This window comes from Tupaia chinensis, unplaced genomic scaffold (assembly GCF_000334495.1).
Source record: "Tupaia chinensis unplaced genomic scaffold, TupChi_1.0 Scaffold144276_1, whole genome shotgun sequence".
In the NCBI taxonomy this organism is placed as follows: Eukaryota; Metazoa; Chordata; class Mammalia; order Scandentia; family Tupaiidae; genus Tupaia; species Tupaia belangeri.
Window position 1 is genome coordinate 3,281,227 of NW_006204133.1, and position 21,131 is coordinate 3,302,357.

A 21,131-nucleotide genomic window follows, 5' to 3' on the forward strand; every position below is an offset into this window, starting at 1 on the left:
TTAAATAATAAACTCTTTATAATTTTTTTTTGGAGAGAATTTTTTATAGGGCATGTGCACTTGCCAGAGATAGAAAGTGATGAAGAGACACCAAGCAAGAAATCAACCCCCCCCAGAGGGGATGGTCACACCACAGTCCCTTCTCCTCCATTCTTCTCTTGAGATCTTGGGCACACATGCACACGCACTCATTTTAAGTCATCGGGTCTAGGACTCACTCAAACCACAGCTGACTACGTGGGAGTCCAGTGACGTAACCATTATGCCATCAGCTGGTCCAAATAACCAGTTCTTTAATAGTTATTCAAATATAATCTGTAAGTGAGGAGTGTTTATGATTCATTTACAAGTCCAGTGTGTTATACTGGTAGATGTTACTTGACCTGTTATATAAAGTAAGGAAAAATGATTAAGAATTAGTCCTGGATAGTTGGTTGAATTTCTATTTCCAACTCTGTAGATTAAAAACACAATTATGAATGGTATAAAGACATAGAATCATAGTGTGAAAAAATCAGTCTCAAAAATAGAGATACCAGACCCTTTCCATGTAATTTCAGAACTCAGAAGATTTTCTTCAACTTAAACATGATGGTCACTGAGAAAATAGTAAAGATGCCTTTCAATGTGATGCAATTGTATAAAACTCCAGAATGTATTAGGTGATCGATGTATTGAAATCAACAGAATTTAGAAAATACATTAAATGTGAAGTAAGCATAAATAAAAGATAATTTACAAAGAACTATAACTGAGCTCTAATCATCATCAGAGTCTGAATCATATTTCTTTCCTCGGATAGTTTTCTTTTCCAGTTTTGTGAAGTTTGTTCCAAATTTCTTTTGGCTCTGAAATGGTGGCTCCATTAAATTTCCACTAAAAATAAAACAAATTTGAAAAAGATTTTATTATGATTTAGTACAGCTGATACACTAAACTGCATGCAACTCTATCTTTTCTTCTATAACAAAGAGTAAAGTTTCTTTAAAATGCCAGTATCAGAGACGTTATCACATTCATGTTAGTAGTTAATAGTGTTGGGCCAAGAGATGGCATAGTGGTTTTAGCACTGGACTCCCAAGCGGCCAACTGTGGTGGCTGGACCTGGTGGCTTGAAAATCACGCTGGGCGTATGTGTCCAAGATCCCAGAAGGTGAATGGAAGAGAAGGAATTGTGATGTGGACATCCCCCCTGGGTGGGGGGGTTGTTTCTCACTATCCTTCTGTCTGTCTCTGTCTCTCTCTGGTGAGCACACATTTCCTATAGCAAAAACCTCTTAAAAAAGTTAATAGTTAGACCTTATTTTGTTCAGCTAAGTGTTTTAGATCAATCTTATTTTCCTTGTTATCATAAATTACTGATTACTGCCTTTCAATTCTTTTATTTATGTTTTTGGAGAGAGAGAGATTTTTGTTATATGGCACATGCACTCGCCAGAGACAGAAAGTGAGAAATCACCCCCAGGGGGGAGGACCAAGCTGCAATCCCTTCTCCTTCATTCTCCTCTTGGGATCTTGGGCATGCATGCACATATGCCCAGCATGAATTTAAGCTGCTAGGTCCAGGACTTGAACCATTGTTGACTACATGGGAGTCCAGCAACACAGCCATTACACCAACTGCTGGTCCCATCTACTTTTTTTTTTTTTTTAAGCTAGAGAGTGTGTGTGCAAGAGAGAGAGAGAGACGGAGACAGACAAAGGACCCCTCCAATGGGGCCTGGTCATGTTACAATCCTTTTTCTTCAAATTCTCCTTTCTGTCAGGATCCTGGGCACATGTACCTATGCTTGGTGTAAAGCCAATAGGGCCAGGAGTTGAATCTATCTGCCACATGGAATCTAACTGGAAGACTGGAAGAAGGGGATTAGGGCATGACCAAACACTGTGAAGAGTGTGCTTCTCTCTCTCTCTCTCTCATGGGCATGTGCATGCATTTTGTCAGGATAAGAAAACAATCTGGAATACTCCTAGCACCTAGATCTTGGTATTGAAATATCTTCTGCCACTGAAATGAGCCTGTCTCCTTGAAGGAATAATTGATCCTATGAAGAGTATAACATCAAGTACCCTAAAATGTCTTGTTTGTACCAGAAAAGAAGAGCTCAAAGAAGTATGGGGATATGTCAAAATGTCATCAGAGTCCAGAGCTGGCACCATGGCCTGGTGGTTAAGGGAGCCAGATTCCACATAGTTGGCAGTGTGGTTCGAATCCTGGACAAGTGGCTTGAAAGATATGCTGGGATATGTGCAAGAGTGCCCCAAATTCTGAAATGATAGGGAGATGAAGAGGGTACTGTGGAGTGACCATGCCCCATTGGGAGGTCCTTTTTCTCTCCCAGTCTCTCTCCGGCAAGAAAAAAAAGGAGTTCAACATGAAAGGGGCTCTCACTGGCCAAATCTGGAGCAATCTGAGGTATAGCAGATTGTAGTCTCTTGAATAAAATAACTTCTACTAATATAACTAAATGAAAAAGTAAATGGAGGAGATGAAAGAATTCTGTTAAATCACTATGTGGCCCGAGTGCTCAGTCATCACCACAAATGAGAGAAACCATCACATGCCTCCTATTCTGATACACTGAGGAGGAAGGCTACAACACTTTTATAATATCCATATAAAAAATGCATAATCTGAGTCTACTCTTGAGGAGACATTAGAGAAACTCAAATGGGGATGATCTACAAAAAAGCTAGCTTGTACTCTTAAAAAATGCAGAAGTCTTGAAAAACAAAGAAGGTAACAATCTGTTGTGGGTTAAAGAAAACTAGAGACACATAATAACTAAGCATGACACATTTTTTGGTAAGGAGGACATTACTGGGACAATGGTAACATTTGAATAAGGTCTGAAAATTATATTATTTCCCATCTTAATAGTTGTACAGTGGCAATATAAGAAAATGTCCTTTGGGCTGGCCCTGCGGCTTACTGATGAAGGAAGCCAAATCCCACACTACCGACTACAGTTCAAATCTCAGTTTTAAAAACACAGGGCTGAGGGACCAGCATACGTTGTAATGGCCATGTTGCTGGACTCCCACGTAGTCAACTGCAGTTTGAGTCCCCAACCCAGTAGCTTAAAAGTCATGCTGGGTGCATGTGCATGCACGCCCAAATCCCAAGAGAAAGGACTGTAGCATGGCCACTCCCCTGAGGGGTGATATTTACTTTCTGTCTCCCTGACAAGTGCACGCACCTATAGCAAAACTCTTAAAAAAACAAAACATAAAACAAAAAAAACCCAAAAACAAAACACAAGGATGTGTGTGTGCCCCAAATCCCAACAGGACAGACAAATGGGATTCTGGAGCGACATACCCCATTGTGGGGGTGCTCCCCACTACCTCCTATCAGCTATCTCTGGCAAGAGCATAAGCCCTCTGGCAGGAGGGAGGGAGGGAACAAGGGAATGTCCTTAATTTTTAGGAAATACAGATGGAATTATTAAAAAAACGTAAAAGGACATCATGTCTATAACTTCTATTCAAATGGTTCTGGGAAATAATGTATACATTATCTAAAAAGAGAATGATAAGGGACCAGCAGTTAGCATAATGGCAATGTCACTGAACTCCCAGGTAGTTGACCACGGTTCGAGTCCCGCACCTGGTGGCTTAAGAATCACGCCGGGCGCGTGTGTGTGTACCCAAGATCCCAAGAGGAGAATGGAGGAGAAGGGACTATGGCGTGGCCATCCCCCCAGGGGGTGATTTCTCACTTTCTATCTCTCTGTCTCTTGTCTTTCCGGCAAGCGCACGTGCCCTATAGCAAAAAAAAACTCTCCAAAAAAAAAAAAATGTTAAAGCAAATAGATATTTAAAATTGGGAGAAATAGGTAAAAAATAATACATGACAATTCTTTGTACTAGTATGCAGTGTATTTAAAGTTGATTGATTTAACAATACATTAATAAATAGTATTTTATATTAAGGAAATGAAATCACTTTCTATAACGTACAAGTGATTTAGGCATATCTAGGAAATACTCAGAGAAAGGGTGGAGGGGAAGTGTGGAAAGAAAGATGAGAGACCTTTCTACTTATTGAAAGATACACATGGGGCCAGCCAGTGGTGTGGTCAAGGTAGCTGGATTCCACTAAGTGGCCAACTGAGTGGTTCGAGCCCTAGAGCCAGCAGTTTGAAAAACATGGTGGGTGCATATGCGTGAGTGCCCCAAATCCTGACAAGCAAGAGAACTGGATGGAGGAAAGGGACTGTGGTGTGACCATCCCCATGGGGTATGCTTTCTCACTGTCTCCCTCTCTGTCTCTCTGGCATGCACAAGCACTGTCTAGAAAAAAGAAAAAAATAAAAAGAAAGGAGAAGGCACTCTGACTCCGGGAACCAAAACTGCACATTTTATCTGTCAATTTTTGCAAGCCAAGAACAGGCATAAAACAAGATATGCTCTAATTTATGGAATTAGATAAGTTACTCATTAAAGTGGTGGGCAAAGAGAGAGAAGAAAGTGGCTAAATGAGAGAGGAAGTTAGACCATTCTCCACTGGAAGTGATGCGAGCTAAGCACAGAAACCTTTTTATATTTATCAGGTTCTATAAGCGAGACAGGAATAGCTACACTAAAAAACTCTAATGTTTTAAATATAATCTTTGTAGTAGTGTGTTCTTAATTTTTATTTCATCAAAGAGAATCGACTTAAGTTGGTACTAATCTGAGTAACATGGCTTAAACTGGGGAATAGTCAACTCTGGAGGGTCATTTTCAGTTTCCAGAGTAATAGAGAATTGAATCTTTTTTTCCTTAAGAATTATTTACTTACTATTATTTTAGAATTTGACCAGAGAAAGGCAGAAAGAGAGGGAAAGTGAGACAGCAAGCTTCCAGGTCCGGGCCTCAAACTACAGTCAACAGTGTGGAATTCCAATACCTAAACCATGCCACCTGCTGGCCCCAATACAGAATTGATTTCAATAGCATCTGCTAAGTGGAAAACTTTTACGGTTGGGTATACTCCAAGACTCAGTTTATCTATTAATTTGATTTTGCTGTATGTTAGTAACATATACCTTAAGAAATATGCCTTTCTTTTGAGAAACTTTCTACAGCTTAGCCAAAGGGTCTTAATTTCATAAAAGGTTAAGACACAAAATCCTCTAGAAATAAACTATAGATAGGAATTTTAAAAAATATTTTTTTTTGCTAAAAGTTACCTGTAATTAAGAATGTCGGAACAGCCGAGCCTCCACTCTAAAGTCTCTGTGGTGAAGTCGTCTGTATTTCCGAGGTCCGTAAATCCAACCACGTAATCCTGTGTCTTCCCATCTTTTACCAGTGCGAGGGTGGGAATGACTTTGATCCGCAGTCTCTCACAAAGGAAGGGTGCCTTTTCCACATTCAGCTTCAAAAATTTGGTTTCAAGATGTTTCTTGGACAGTATCGCCAAATGTCTGTCTAGTATTTTACACCTGTAAGTAACCACACATAGAAGGTCAAAAGCTAAAACATATTGTTTTCTTTCTAAAAATAAACACCATGAAGATACATCTAATGTTAGTTTGGTTTGAGTCTCATAATTTGGCAGCCACCCTACTCTCGAGCCAGGTGACCTCCTTTCTAGGTTGTAGGCTAGCTGCCTGATTACGAGAAGTGGGAAAACCTGTCATTCTAAAAAGTTAATTTGTCCTAATAATAATAATAATAATAAACTAAAATACTAAATATATGCATTGAGTCATAAAAGCGTTTATGAAGTTGTCATGTTTGTGAAGAAAAAACTAAGATCGCTGTATCTCTTCTGTATGTTTTCTGGTATTTTAGAAAGCTTGATGAGGAACAAATCCCAACGTGGAAGAACTCAGAAGAGCCGTCTTGGAATTCGAAATGGGCCAACCGGTGGCACAGCAGTAACAGAATGTCCTGTGACGCTGAAGCCATGTGAGAAAGTCCCAGGTTCGTGTTCTAAGGCCTCCCTTTACAGGCTGGGTGTGTGCATGCCAGTGAACCTGGCTAACTGAGGCTGGGGTGGATTGTGGCATGAAAACTCTGTTCTCTGTCTCTATCTCATGGGAGGAAGAAATAAATTGAAAGAAAACAAGAATTAGAAATATACACGTGGTACCACATTAGAAGTCATGAAGACAGACTGAATGGCCTCACTGAAGAACTGTGCAACTCTATCAGCACATTAAGGTTAAGGGTTGCCAGTAATCTTTAAATAAACATGACCTTTATGATTTTAAAGGAATGAAAAATCTAATACTTTATTAAGACAGCATCTATTGAAAAGGAAAATGGAAGTGATGTTTTTAAAAAAGATTTAACTTTGTTTATTTACTTATTTTAATTTAAACAGAGAGGGACAGAGTGAGAGAGAAAGTGAAAAGGCAAGCCTCCAGGTATGAGACTCAAACTGCGGTCAGTCCTGGTTAAGGTCCAGCGCCCTTAACTACCACACTATCTGCCGGCCTCAAAGTGACATTTTCTTTAAATTAAAAATCTATTTTATTATTTTTTTTTGGAGAGGTTTTTGCGATAGGGCGCGTGTGCTCGCCAGACAGAGAGAGACAGAGAGACAGAAAGTGAGAAATCACCCCCCAGGGGAGATGGCCACGCCGCAATCCCTTTTCCTCCATTCACCTCTCAGGATCTTGGGCACGCACGCACACACACCCGGTGTGAGTTTTAAGCCACTGGGTCTGGGACGCGAACCGCGGTTGACTACATGGGAGTCCAGCGACATAGCCATTACGCCAACTGCTGGTCCCAAAAATCTATTTTATTTTTTAAGAGATTTTTGCTATAGGGCGTGTGCACTCACTGGAGAGACAGAAAGTGAGAAATCACCCCCTAGGGGGGAAGGCCACACCATAATCCCTTCTCCTCCAGTCTTCTCTCAGGATTTTGGGCACACATGCACATGCGCCCAGGACTCAAACACTACATGGGAGTCCAGTGATGTAACCATTATACCATGTATGGGTCCCCAAAAAATCTGTTTTACATGGACCAATCTTCTATTATTTCTGAAACAGACTTGATTTTTTTTTTTTTTTAAAGTTTGCTTTAGGGCATATTCTCCTCCCCTAGAGAAGGAGAGAGGGAGAGAGGGAGGTAGAGAGAGAGAAAGTGAGAAGTCATTTCCCTGTGGAGATGGCCGTGCTGCAATCTCTTCTCTGTTCTCTCAGAACTTTGAGAATACACACATATAGGCCTAGCGTGATTTTTAAGCTGCTAGGTTCAGGACTGGAACTGTCAAGTCGGCATGTGGTATCTAGCGGCCCTAACCTTCATGCCATCTGCTGGCTCCAGACCAGTGGTTCTTAACCCCAGGTATTCGTAACAAAATTTCTTTTTTTCTTTTTTGGAGAGGTTTTTGCCTTAGGGTGTGTGCGCTCACTGGAGAGAGAGAGAGAGAGTGAGAAAGATACACACACAGTGAGAGGGAAGTGAGAAATCATCCCCCGGGAGGATGGCCACACTGCAACTTCTTCTCCCATTCCCCTTCTGGGATCTTGGGCTCACACTCACACGCACCCAGCGTGATTTTGTCTGAGACCTGAATCCTTGTCAGCCATGTGGGAGTCCAGCAACGTAACCACTACGCCATCTGCTGGTCCCTACAATGAAACCCTTTAAGCATATAGAGGAATCAAAATTCTCTGGAAGTGAAGTTGGAAAACATACAGCTGATTCTTAGGTCCAAGTTTGAATACTAGTGCTTTAGATGACTAGCACAGTAAATGTTTAATAGCTGTTTTTTAGCAGTAAGCTTTTTGTGCTCTTAGCATACTTTTTCCTGATCTAGGTTTGGGGCCAGCATAAGCTCCTAAAGGGCTCGCTCCATTCACAGCAGTCAAGGAGTTGGGTCCCACAGTTGAGCACAGTTCAAATCTTTGCGCTCGCAGTTGAAAAACACGCTGGGTTCATTGTCTACATGCCCCAATCCAGAAGGGATGGAGAAATGGAGGAGAAAGGATCACAGTGTGTCCATGCTCCTCTGGAGGGTGCTTTCTCTCTCTCTGCCAGTTAATCCATCTTAAAAAAAATTATTTATTTAATTTTATTATTATTGTTATTTTTAATTTGACCAGACAGACAGAGAGAGAGAGAGAGAGAAGGAAAGTGAGAAAGCGAGCTGTCAGGTCTGGTACCTGAACCACGGTCGGCTATGTGGGAGTTCTGCACCTCAGCCACACCACCTGCCAGCCCCACAGTTAATACATTTCTTTTTTAAAAGAGGTTTGTGCTATAGGGTGTGTGTGCTCGCCAGAAGGACAGAGAGAGAAAGAGAGAAATTACCCCCTGGGGGGATGGCCACACCACAATCCCTTCTCCTCCATTCTCCTCTGAGATCTTGGGCATGCACGCACACGCGCCCGGCGTGATTTAAGCCACTGAGTCCGGTATTCGAACTGCAGTCAACTACACGGGAGTTCGGCGACATAGCCATTACACTAACTGCTGGTCCCGTTAATACACTTTTAAAAATGCAAAAGCATAGGGCTGGCAGCTGACATGGTGGCTAGGGTGCTGGACTCCCACATGGTCACCCATGATTTGAATCCTGAACCTGGCAACTTGAAAATCATGTGTGTGCGTGTCTAAAATCCTTAGAGGAGAAGGGAGAAGGGATTGTGGCATGGCCAACCCCTCTAGGGATTATTTCTCACTTTCCCTCTCTCTCCTCTCTCTGACAAGCTCAAGTTCCCTATGGCAAAAAAAAAAAAAAAAAAAAGAAACAAAGAAACAAAGAAACAAAGAAGGCAAAAGCAGTAGTAATGGTGTTGTTAAATGGCATTAGGCTTAGAAAGTGGGTTCAAACCCCTCATTCATCATTTAGTAGTTAAGTGATACTGGGTTGCTTAGTCCCTTCTAAACCTTGAATTCTAATCCTAGCTTAAGGGTTCCTGTAGACTTGGGTTGGTCTAAGAGAAACTGCTTCTCCTTCCAGCCAAGCCTGGCAGTCCCAACTGTGCTTGATGAAATGATGGATCAATCCACCGTGTCCTCATCGGAGCTGCCAGCGGGGAGTGACTGGATGCACAGTGACTTGGAAGGTTGCCGGCTCACTATCTCTACTCTAGCATCATAAATCATAATAGCAGGGGAATGAAAGCTGAAACAATTACTGGGCACTGGTAAGAATTTTAAGTGTGTATTTCTAAGATGTTTTTAAACTGAGGAACAACAATATAAGTTCAATCAGAAAATATAAACCATTTATATGGGAATACTGTTGATTTTCAACAATACTCATTTATACTTTTATACATTACTGGTGGTTATTTTTTGTTGTTGTTTTTTGAGAGGTTTTTGCTATAGGGTGTACACTCGCCAGAAAGACAGACAGAAAGCGAGAAATCACCCCCCCAGAGGGGATGGCCACACCACAATCCCTCTTCCTCCATTCTCCTCTTGGGATCTTGGGCATGCATGCATACACGCCCAGTGTGAGTTTAAGCCACCAGATCCAGGACTTGAACCATGATCAACTACATGGGAGTCCAGCGATATAGCCATTACACCAACTGCTAGTTCTCGTTACTGGTTGTTAAGTTACCCTTTAAAATTGCTCCAATTGCTTAACTTGATCGAACTGACTAGAACATTAAAGAATATCCCAGAGTGCAGTGAAACAAATTACAAGGTTATTCCTTATAGTTTTCTAAATTTCTCTATTAAGTCAGTGTTTCTCTATCAAAACATGTCACCAATTTTTTTTTTTTTTTTTTAAATCACAGATGGAAACAAGTTACCTGAATGTGGAATCTCTGTAGAAATGACAAACCACTTTTTTACTCTCCTTGACTTCTTGAAAAAAGTCTCTCTCACTAGGGATTTCTCTGTATTCACCATGTCCTTTAGAAAGCCATTCCTGATTTGGAGAGAAGTAAAATATTATACATGTAAAATATCTTTCAGTACCACCTGATTTTTTTTTTAAGGTTTTTGCTATAGGATGTGTATACTCTTTAGAGATAGAGATAGAGAAAGAAACAGGAAGACAGAGAGAGAAAGGAAATCATCCCCTAGGGAGGATGGCCATGCCGCAATCCCTTGTCCACTCTCTTCTCAGGATCTTGGGCATGCGTACACACACACCGGCTTTTAAGCTGCCGAGTCCAGGACTCGAACTGTGGTTGACTACGTGGGAGTTCAGCGACGTACGTAACCATTACCCCATCTGCTGGTCCCATATTCTTCAACTACTAAAGCCAGAACTGAGGCCAGCAGGTGGTGTGGAGGTTAAGGTGGCTGGGTCCCACATGGCTGACAGTGCAGCTCACGTCTCAGACCTGGTAGCTTGAAAATCACTGTGGGTGCGTATGTATTCCCAAAGCCCTGATAGGAGATTGGAGGAGGAGGGAATGTTGCATGGCCATCCCCACTGGGGGATAATTTCTATTCACCCCTCTCTAGCGAGCTCACATTTCCTATAGCAAAAACTAAAATGTGAAATAACAACCAACCAAGCAATCAATAACAAAAAAAATAAAAAACCAACAACCCCAGATCCAAGTTAGTACAAAGCTTTTAAAAATAATGCTCACGAAGGACCAGTAGTTAGTGCAATGGCTATGTTGCTGGACTCCTATGTAGTTGAACGTGGTTCGAGTCCCAGACCTGGTGGCTTAAACACACGCTGGGCGCATGTGTTCCCAAGATCCTGAGAGGAGAATGAAGGAGAAGGGATTGTGGCATGGCCATTCCCCCTGGGGGGTGATTTCTCGCTTTCTGTCTCTGTTTCTGTCTTTCTGATGAGTGCACATGCCCTATAGCAAAAACCTCTCCAAAAAAAAAGGAAAAATGCTCATGAGAAAAAGCTAGTCAGTCATGGGGAGAGGTTGAAGTTTGGGAGCCTTGCCTGCTTTTGATGACTATCTCAGAGGCAAGTAACTCTTTTATAATGGTCACCAGTGGACGGTCCCTTGGAAGAAAAGAATCATCTACTTATATGGTGTTTGGAATCTACAAGGACCTCGTATCTAATCCAGTTTCCCAAACCAATGTAGTGTTCCCTTATCAACCAACCCTTAAAGACTTTTTAGCTTTTTTTTTTTTAAATCTTTTCTGTCAGGAAGCTTATTATCTAAACTGCTTCTGCATTTCCTTTTTAAAGACAGCTGGTTCTACTACAAAGGAGCACTGGACTTGTAGACAGAAGGCATAGGCTTGAGTGCTTGTTCTACCACTTACTAAGCTATGGATTCTAATAACGTTTCTGAGCCTCAGCTTCATCTGTGACACAACAATGATAAAGCACCTATCTTATTGAGTTGCAGTGAAAAGAAAAAGACAATCTATGCAAAAACACCTAAAAAAGCATCTGGCACATGTGGTGACAAAGCATCTATAGGTACACTAATTTTTATTGCAGTTCTCTTGCCCAGGACTACGATATATCTGTAATTTCAGTATGTGGGCCCCAGCCTGGACCAAGATGACATGGAAAAGTTTACTCTGTTTCATGTGTCAGCCCTTCAAATAGCACATCTTGCCTAATCTCCCTTTCACCCCACTGAACAGTTCCAGTTTTTCTCATGCGAAAAGCTATCTAGGCTACTTCCTGTTCCCAGAAGTCCTCCTTGAACAAACTCTGATTCGCCCATGTCCTTAGGAATATGGCAGAGGTCTGAATTCAGCCCTCTAGAAATGGTCCAACCAGAAGGGCCAGGAGTGCCATCTCCCTTCCTTCCGTGGACTTTGGCTAACACGGCCCAGGAAGTTCTCAGTTTTGATGTCCATTTCACATCAGCTTCCATCAGGCTGACACTCTGAGAAGGTCTGGAAGCTTCTCCTTACGGGAAGTTTCTATGCCCTATTTATATACTCTCAGACACAATTCCTCAATGAATGTCAATGACAATTCCTCAATGAACTTATTTTTAACTATTCTCGTATGTTTAACCAAGATGCTCGAGACCTGAACCTGTCCAGCTTTCTTTGAGGGAGGGCGTGCCTACTCTGAACCTTCGCCAATGTGCAGCACCTCTCCAAAGACACTCACCACACTCCTATGCTCCCAAAACAGCTGTGTTCACAGTGCATGTGCTCCAGATATCTGCTGAATGAAATCAAGCCAATCACACGTGCTAAGCACGAATTTCAAGACTCTGGGTCTGGGACTCAAACCATGGTTGCCCATGTGGGAGTTCAGTGACGTAACCATTATGCCACCTGCTGGCCCTTCTTTCAAAAACGTTATCTATATAACCCACTAAAGTTTCCGGCCGATTTTCACAGAAAACATTTCAATAAAAAGGATTTATTAAAATGCAATTAAATTTCTAAAATAAGACTAAGCTAACTCCAGGAAAAATTCATTTGAAACTGATTGATGCATTAATAATAAAGCCAGCCTGCTTGACAATTAAAAATTGGTTTTTAATTATAAACAGTGTTCAGCCTATTGTTTTCAACTACAAATTTCCTTTAAGACATGATTTGTCTCTCTTACTGTAAATTAGGTAGGGTCATATACTTTTTACATAAATATCCCAGATATTTTTTGTTGTACATTGGCAATTAGTAGTGTCATGAGAAATGAGCTTGTGGAAAAACTAAACATGTATTACCTTAAATCCTTAAGTTCCAGTAATCTGTCCTCCATGTACTAGTTATTAGCATTATATTAAGTAGCTTATTTTCTAAAATGAGGTGTATTTATAGGCTAAAAAACTACCTTACTTAAGATTCAATATAAACTCACTCATAAAAGAATCTTTCCTTTGTGCGGTAATTCTTCAAAATGGCATAAACATATTGAAGTACTATAGTGGCACAAACAAAATATTTTCTAAAGAAAAGTTAAAGTTCATGTTTTAGTCACAAAGAGAACTGGGGTTGGTAGTAAAATAATTCCATGTAACTGAAACCAACAAAAAGTTTTTTTTGGAGAGGTTTTTGCTATAGGGTGTGTGTGCTCGCCAGAAAGACAGAGACAGACAGACAGAAAGTGAGACATCACCCTCCAGGGAGGATGGCCACGCCGCAATCCCTTCTCCTCCATTCTCCTCTCGGGATCCCTTTACCTCCATTCTCTCGGGATCTTGGGCACGCACGCACATGTGCCCGGCGTGAGTTTAAGCCACCAGGTCCGGAACCCGAACCACGGTCAGCTATAGGGGAGTTCAGCAACACAGCCATTATGCTAACTGCTGGTCCCAACAAAAACAGTTTTTAATCAAATTAAATATGCAAAATTTAATTCAATTCGTTTTGATTAGCATATGAGTTTCTTCATACTCACCCTCTAAGGGGCCAACAAGGAGAGAGCTGTGGCTACCTTTTTTTGCAACCCAGCAAAAGGCCATGTAATTAAACAGTGAAATGGAAACGCCTGAAATTATTTATTTATTTATGCTGACATACTGGGTTGCCAGCAAAGTCGTGACATATTTATCAATGCAAAAATGTGTCATGACTTTTCTGATGACCCAGTAGATGGACTTAATAACTCTTCTTTGTCTCATAGGCCATCAATTAGCTAAATCATGTTACGCTTCCTCCTGCCTGAAATGGAAACAATCGAGTCTCCAGCTCTCCCAGTGCTCTTGCCAGTTCACGCTCTTCTCAACCACACAAATCCAGACTCAGAAAACAATCTTGGGCAGATCTTTCTTTTACCTGACTGACTGGGGTAATTTTGAACGAATGTTTAAAACAAATTCTTCTCCCCTTGGGCAAAATTTAAGTGATAGGTACTTTGAATTAAAAAAAAAAAAAACAAAAAAAAAACGGGCGCTCAAACGTAACTAGCACAGCACGGTATACGCAAGCTGTGAGGAGCACACTGTTACAGCGATTTCAGAAAGCAGGGCAGGGAGGTTACTTGTTTCTGTTGCTGAGCTTTCCTTAGTGCCTCGAGTCTCTTTTCTTTGAGGCGTTCCAATTCGTCCTCATCCATCTGATCCAGTTTCTGTATTTCGGCATCCAAATGTTCTTCTACTAGTTTGGTAGTCTGAAGCAACTGATTCTCTAGGACTTTTGAAAACATGTCAACAGATGTATCAGCTTCCATCTTCTAAGTGGGATAGTTCAGCTGGGAAGAAGCAAACATTAATCAGAACTTTCTCTCCGTTTAAAAGAATTCCAGTAAGTATAAAATGTGTACTCAGAGGACTCTGCTGACACCTATGCACTTGATGTTAGGTTTAAGAATTTTTATATTGGGAACGAGCAGTTAGTGTAATGGCTATGTCGCTGGACTCCCTTGTAGTCAACCGCGGTTTGCGTCCTGGACCCGGTGGCTTAAAACTCACGCTGGGCGCCTGTGCGTGCGTGCCCAAGATCCCAAGAGGAGAATGGAGGAGAAGGGATTGCAGCGTGACCATCCCCCCTGGGGGGTGATTTCTCGCTTTCTGTCTCTATGTCTCTCTCTGTCTGTCTGGCGAGCGCACGTGCCCTATAGCGAAAAACCTCTCAAAAATAAAAAAAAAAAAGAATTTTTATATTTAGTTTGTTATAGGGTACGTATGCTAGGTGGGGAGGAAGAAAAATAAAAAACCACACCTCCCCCCACCAGGAAGAACTGCCATGCTACAATCCTCCTCCTGGGATTATTGTGGGCAAGCGCATACAGGTACCTGGCGCGATTCTCAAGGTGCCAGGTCCAGGACTCAAACTGTGGTTGGCCATGTGGTATTCATCATCTTAACCACCATGCCACCTCTGGCCCCACGTAGAGCAAATTTTAGTTGTTTCTGATCAAGTTTCTGTTTTACTACACTAAAAGGAATGACAAGCTTTTAAGATCATCACCAGACCACAGAGAAATGAATTGTGGAGTTATATAAATATAAATATGCGGGCTTCAAAAAGTTCATGGATAATGCACATAATGTTAGGGGGAACCAAACCACCACCTGCGGACAGATTTCACATTTGCCATAAAATAAACATACTTTTTTTTTAAAGCTTTTTTTTTTTTTTTTTGCCATAGGGCAAGTGTGCTCACTGGAGAGAGATACAGAGAAGGAAAGTGAGAAATCACCTCCCACAGGGTGTTGGCCACACTGTATCTCCTTTCCTCCATTCTCTCGGGATCTTGGGTGCCTTTATGTTCATGCCCAGTGTGAGTCTCAAGCCTCTAGGTACAGGACTCAAACTGTGGGGAGCCATGTGGGAGTCCAGTGACTTAACCACTACGTCACCTGCTGGTCCCATAAACATATACTTCAATTCCATTATTCATGAACCTTTTGAAGTTCCCTTCTACTGAGAGTGTTCTCTGCCAAAAGAAAAGTGAAGAAGAAACAACTCTGAATGATAGTAAGGTGTAACGACACACACATCAAACTGCTTCAGCAGAGTTGAGCAAACTGTCCAAAAGTGTTTCATTTCTTTTAACTCCTAAGACATCTCATTACAATTTACGTAAAAATTGGGGTCTAGTGTTTATAATCATAACGAGATCTAAGAGACCACAAAAATTGACCTTGGTTTCAATATACAGACGCTCAGTGTTAATAGAACTAATTTTTTAGAACTAATTTTTTAGAACTAATTCGGGGGAAGGGAAGTGGTTGACGAGGGTGGGTGGTGAGGAAAAAAAACTTTTTTCTTTTAAAGTATAGTCATGTCTGCTTAAAAGTGTTATTTGTTAAACTAGTCTGCAGATTATTTAATGAATGCTTCATCAAATTATAAAAGTTCAAGTGCAATAATATTTGAAGACTGTAAGTAATAGTTTATCTTGTGTTTTTTTGAGAGATTTTTGCTATAGGGCGCATGTGCTCACTGGGGAGACAGAGACAAAAAGCGAGCAATCACCCCCCAGGGGAAGATGGCCACGCCATAATCCCTTCTTTTACATTCTCTCAGAATTCTGGGCACACATGCATACGCGTCTGGAGTGAGTTTTAAGCCGCCAGGTCCAGGACTTAAACTATGGTCAACTAATGGGAGTCTAGCAATGAACTCATTAAGCCATCTGCTGGTCCTAAGTTTATCTTGTTTCTAATTAAAAGTTTTCCCAGCTGCTGGTCTCCTGTGTCCTGCAGACCAGCTGTTTTCCTCAACCACAGAATGGAAATATAACTTTGCATGGGCTCATGTCAACCTGTTGCTGGAAGCTCAGATATGTCACTAAGCCACCTCTACATCCTTAGTGAGGTCATGGCCAGGGCACGCCTTATTGAAAAGCCTGGGAGACAGGTGGGCCAGCCCAGGAGCAAGCATGGGAATGTATCTGTCAACCTCTGCTCTCCAATGGGGACCCTGGAAGAACAAAGGGAGATGTGAAGATGTGGGGAGACCCAGGGGAGCCCAAGAAGGTTCTCAGCTTAATATGTGTCATAGGTGGCAGGGCTGAGAGGGTGGTGAAGGAGTGAGAGGGTGACTGATATGGAAGGTTCCCCATGCACAGCTGGAGACCTCCTTGACTGCGTCCATGATCTGGGGCTGGTCGAGGCTGGGGATGGATCTTGGACTATAGACCCTATTGCTATTTTTGTCTCTGTTTCTCTCACTTATGAAGAAATAAATAAAATAAACTTTAAAAAATATTCAGATTAGAAAGTTCTATCTCAGGACCAACAGTTGGCGTAATGGCTATGTTGCTGAACTCTGATGTAGTTGACTGCATTTCAAATCCTGGACCTGGTGGCTTAAACTCACGCTGGGTGCATGAGTGTGTGTGCCCAAGATCTGGAGAGGAGAATGGAGGAGAAGGGATTGCGGCACAGACATGGAGGTGAGGGTGGGAATTTTCTTGCTTTCTCTGTCTTGTCTTTCTGGTGAGCGAATGCACCCTATAGCAAAAACTTCTTCAAAAAAAAAGTTGTATTTCAATGATGTATTTTTTTTTAAAGTTAATTTAATTTATTCATTTTTTTTTAATTTGACCAGAGAGAAACACAGAAAAACAGAGAGAGAGAAAATGAGAAAGCAAGTCACCAGGTCCAGGATTTGAACCATGGTTGACCATGTGAAGAGTGTCTAGCACCTTAACCATCATGCTACCTGCTGGTCCCCTCAATTATGTATTTTAAACGAAATGATTATTAGTAATAATCAGAGGATGATTTTAGGTGCATCCCTGGATTATTACCACAGAAATACAATTTAAAATTTGTTGACCAAACCAGGACACTGTTCAGTCTCAATAAACTATGTTGCATTTGCAATTACCACTCAATATCACTTTAATACCTGGCCCACACAGGCACACTTTAAATGCCGAATTAAAGAGAAAAATTCTTCCTGTGACCTTCTGATCTGGTTCCTCTTTTCATCACCGAAAAAAGTTGAAAAGCACACTTGATTTCATTTTTGTATCCCCAGAACCAGTAGCGCTTAGAACACAGTAAGAACTCAATAAATATTTGTTCAACCTTAAATGCTCATGTGCCTAGTTTCTGTAGAAATGATCAGTTTCAAAAGCATTTGAGTTTAAAGAAAAAAACCCCGTAAACTCATAAATGCTATAAAATTGAAAAGGAGCTGTCTTTAAAATATATTTAGTAAGATTTTCACACTCCGTACCTCCCAAGAAAATTGTTAGATGTAACCTTGCGTGGGTGTGTGTGGGAGTTGAAGAACAAACACTGACCGGCGTGTCAGAACCTGTTCTTAGTAGGTCTTAGTAGGGCGACAGTGGTTGCTTATTTCTGCAGTTTTATAGGAGAACCCCAAATTTAATTTAGAAATACATTAAAGAGCAAGAGCGATGAACAAAAGCTGTACTGGGTGCAGGTGGCCGCGGTCCCGGTAACTTTTCATTATTCAAACCGCGACATGATTTTTTCCTACAGTTCAACTGGAAAGGCTGGAAGGGACATCAAGAGTCCTCAAATTAACTAACCATTTCCCTGTGTCCCCTACAGGCACCCGCCCAAACAATCTAGGGGCCTTCGTCTTAAAACTGTACCCTAGGTATCTCCCTAATAGAACGCTTGCCACTCCCTGGGCCGCCGGGGCGGATGAGGGCAATTCCGGCGGCCCCGACTTCAACGCCTCCTGGGGCGCATGCGCCTAAGGCCTCCACGCTGCACAGAAAACGGCCGCTGGGCCGTGCCCTTCCCCCTGCACCGTTGAACGACAGGGTCCATGAGCACCGAAGCGTGGTGGTCAGCTTTTTTCCATATCACCTCTGCCTCACCTGTGCTCTCGCTGATGCCCGATGAGTAGAACAGCAACTCCAAAAGAATGGTGCACTCTGGCTTCAGCCTCTCAGCAGCTGCTGGCGGATGCGAAACGACTGTCACTTCCGCCTCCTCATTGGCTGAGGAACTCACGCGATACAATCAGCGAGGCCTGAGGAAGGGGCGGCCCGGCGTGCGGCGAGCGCTTCTGCGCCTGCGCCTTTTCCCTTGCAGACCGGAACTTGTGGTTTCCGCCTTTCCCTCCCTCTGGGTGTACTGCAGAGCGGCGTAGGGAGCAACGTATGCTGGGAGTTGTAGTTTCTTAGCGCACAGCTGGCGTTGTCCGACTAAGGCGTTGTACCTTGGCGCTCATGTTACATCAGAAAGCTACGATCTTGTTCAGGAGTGACACTCTAACTTCGTTTCCATTCTTACTATTTATTGAACATTTTCCCTTTTTCTAAAGTTGAGGTATAACATTCAGCGGGTAAATGTGTACAGTTAACACCTATAATACTACCGTCCAGATATAGAACGCTTTTACCACCCAGTAGATTCTCTTGTGACTTCCCTAAATACGAATTTTTACAACTTGCTCTCGCTTTGAAAATAAACATTAAGAGAGCTGATTGTTACATCCTTGGACGTTTTCTATAGTGACTGAACACTCTTCACAATCCACGGACGTTTACTGAGAGGTCGCAGGTGTGTTCTGGATTCATGTCCTTGGGGCACCCAGAGGATCATCAGTTCCTGGTGGTCCTTTATTGAGCTTTGTCCCGCCAAGGATACAAACTTATCAGGAAAGCTCAAGGTCCACTTCTGAACCGAATGCTAATCCCACAAGCCTGCGTGGTCCCTCGGAGAGAGAGCCAACGTGGCAAACAGGCTGCTTCATTGTCCACCTCCGGGTTCTAGAACCTGGAAAACGCAAGAGCGTCAAAAAAAAGAGCGTCGGTGCGCGCCGGCCGCTGGCGGGCAGGGGTCGCTCGGGCTCCTGCCTGGCCGGTGGGTCCACTGGAGACGCTCTACCCGAAGCGCAGCTCTCGATGAGCCGCGCCCTGCGTGCGCACGCCGAGGCGGCGGGGCGATGCGCGTGCGCACTGCGAGTTCACACCATATGTGCCCTGTCCCAGTGCGCGGGTCTGTGGAGAGCCGGGTGCGAGAGGCGGCAGCGCGAGGGGAACGTAGCGGAGCAGAGACCCAAGTAGGCTGGGGGACAGTGGGTCTGTGAGAGACTGAACAGAGGGGCTGAGGCCACGAGCGCCGCTGACAAGCGATGGGGAAGAAACAGAAAAACAAGAGCGAAGACAGGTAGCCAGTGGCTGGGTCCGTACGGCGGCAGCGGCCGCGGCTCCTTGTGGCGCGTGGGTCTCGCTGGGCTCGGGCTTGGCCGGGGATCGAGGCTCGCGACGAGCTTCTCGGGGCGCCGGGCGGGGCCCAGCGTGGGCGGCGCGGGGCCGAGACCCCAGGGCCAGGCTAGCGCGGACGGCCTCAGCGGCGGGCGGGTCCTCCCAGCTGATTCTTAGTTCCACCGCCCCCCTGGCCTGGCCTGGAAAAAGAGGGGCTCCTGACCCGAGCAGCGGCGCAGCCGCCCGAGGGTTCCCGCCGCTGCGGGGTTGGGGCGGCCTCGCCGGGTCGGGCGGGTAGGAGTAGTTTCTTGGGCGCTTCAGTTGGCGAGAGTCGGAAAGAGTTCTTTTACGCCTTTGTACCTGTGAGTACTTGCGGAGAGAGGAGCGAGCTCGCGTGTGATGTACCTGCCACCAGCTTTTTCTACTCTCTGAGCCGCTTCGGGGACGTTGGCGCGACCGGGAGGTGTTTAGCGACTCGTTCCCACTCAAGTTAATCTAATTTGGATACGGGTCTCAATGATTTAGAGACCGATTGTCCAGACTCCATGCTTTTCACTTCCCTTCTTCCGGCTTGTCTTTTGGTCATTTCTTTGCTCTCTAGCACCTCCCCTAAGAACGGAGGAGGGGATGAAACAAACCAACCAGGGCAGCCCCTTTCTAACCACTTACAAAGACTTTTGGGGGGAGGGAGTGGAAGGGTTATGTGTGACTCACTTACCCGGAGATTTTAGGAACATTTCTGTGTCAAATTCGAGCTCTTGGCCCCTTTTCATTGAAAGAGTTTACTTCCTGGGAGCGAACATCTGTTACTTTTAACCATTGTACACTATCTACCGAACTTAAGTTTAAATACCAGGGGGGGCGACAGAGGTAAATTAACAAAACGAGCGTTAGTTCATTATTCTGACTCAAAACAGGTATGTGTTTTTGAAGTTAAAATAAGGTACTAATTACAAGGTGGGATGCTGGATTGTTTCCACATCTGGCACTTATTTGACTCATGGGTGGAATGAAAGGACAAGGAGGGTCTTGTATTTCAGTTTTAGGTCTATTGGAGAAAGATCATTGAAGAATTTATTGTTAACCAAACCAAATGTATTAAGAAAAACTAAGCAGAGTTTTTGGTTTAGGGAAACAAAGTTTTGTACTTCGGACGGTATTTTTTGATGTATAGGATACTTTTTTATTCCTTGCTGAGAGGTTTTCAACTATACACCAAAATAGAGAAATTAGTATAATAAAGTTTATATACCCGTTATCCAGCTTCAACCATTGTTAGCACATGACCAATCTTGTTATACCCCTTGGTTGATGTTTTAAAGCAAATCCCAGGGGCCTTTCTTTCATCTGTAAATCCATCAGGTGTATAGGAAAGATAAACAGTTGAAAGAGCAAAACAAAACCCACAGATACAATATAAGCAGCCACAATGTCATCATCAAGCCTAAGGAATATATATTAACAATGATTTCTTAAATATTAAGGTGCCAGCAGGTGGTTTGATGGTTAAGGTACTGGACTCCCACATGGACAACTGCAGTTGGAGTCCCGGATCTAGCAGCTTGCTTTTTCACTTTCTCTCTTCTCTCTCTCTGGTGAGCATATGTTCCCTATAGCAAAATTTAAAATAATATTAAAGTCAAAGAAATAATTCTTTAAAGAAGTAAATGTTATCAATTGTCAGTTTTCTTTTTCTTTTTTTTCCGAGAGGTTTTTCGCTATAGGGTGC

General features: G+C 43.0%; 2 protein-coding genes across 2 annotated transcripts in view; one reads left to right on the plus strand and one right to left on the minus strand.

The window, feature by feature from the left end:
- Positions 1–271: 271 nt before the first annotated feature.
- Positions 272–18,947, minus strand: TXNDC9 (thioredoxin domain containing 9). The gene is made up of 5 exons (XM_006166597.3): positions 18,068–18,947; positions 13,799–14,008; positions 9,723–9,841; positions 5,178–5,432; positions 272–876 (listed from the first exon to the last, which is right to left on the minus strand). Exons 2-5 carry the CDS (start codon positions 13,985–13,987, stop codon positions 759–761), a joined length of 681 nt encoding a protein of 226 aa, XP_006166659.1. The 5' UTR covers positions 13,988–14,008; positions 18,068–18,947; the 3' UTR covers positions 272–758.
- Positions 18,948–19,022: 75 nt separating this feature from the next.
- Positions 19,023–21,131, plus strand: part of EIF5B (eukaryotic translation initiation factor 5B) — an 87,370-nt gene continuing 85,261 nt past the window's right edge. The window contains 1 exon segment of the mRNA XM_006172356.3: positions 19,023–19,364. Coding sequence (XP_006172418.1) covers positions 19,330–19,364 — 35 coding nt within the window. The 5' untranslated portion in view covers positions 19,023–19,329.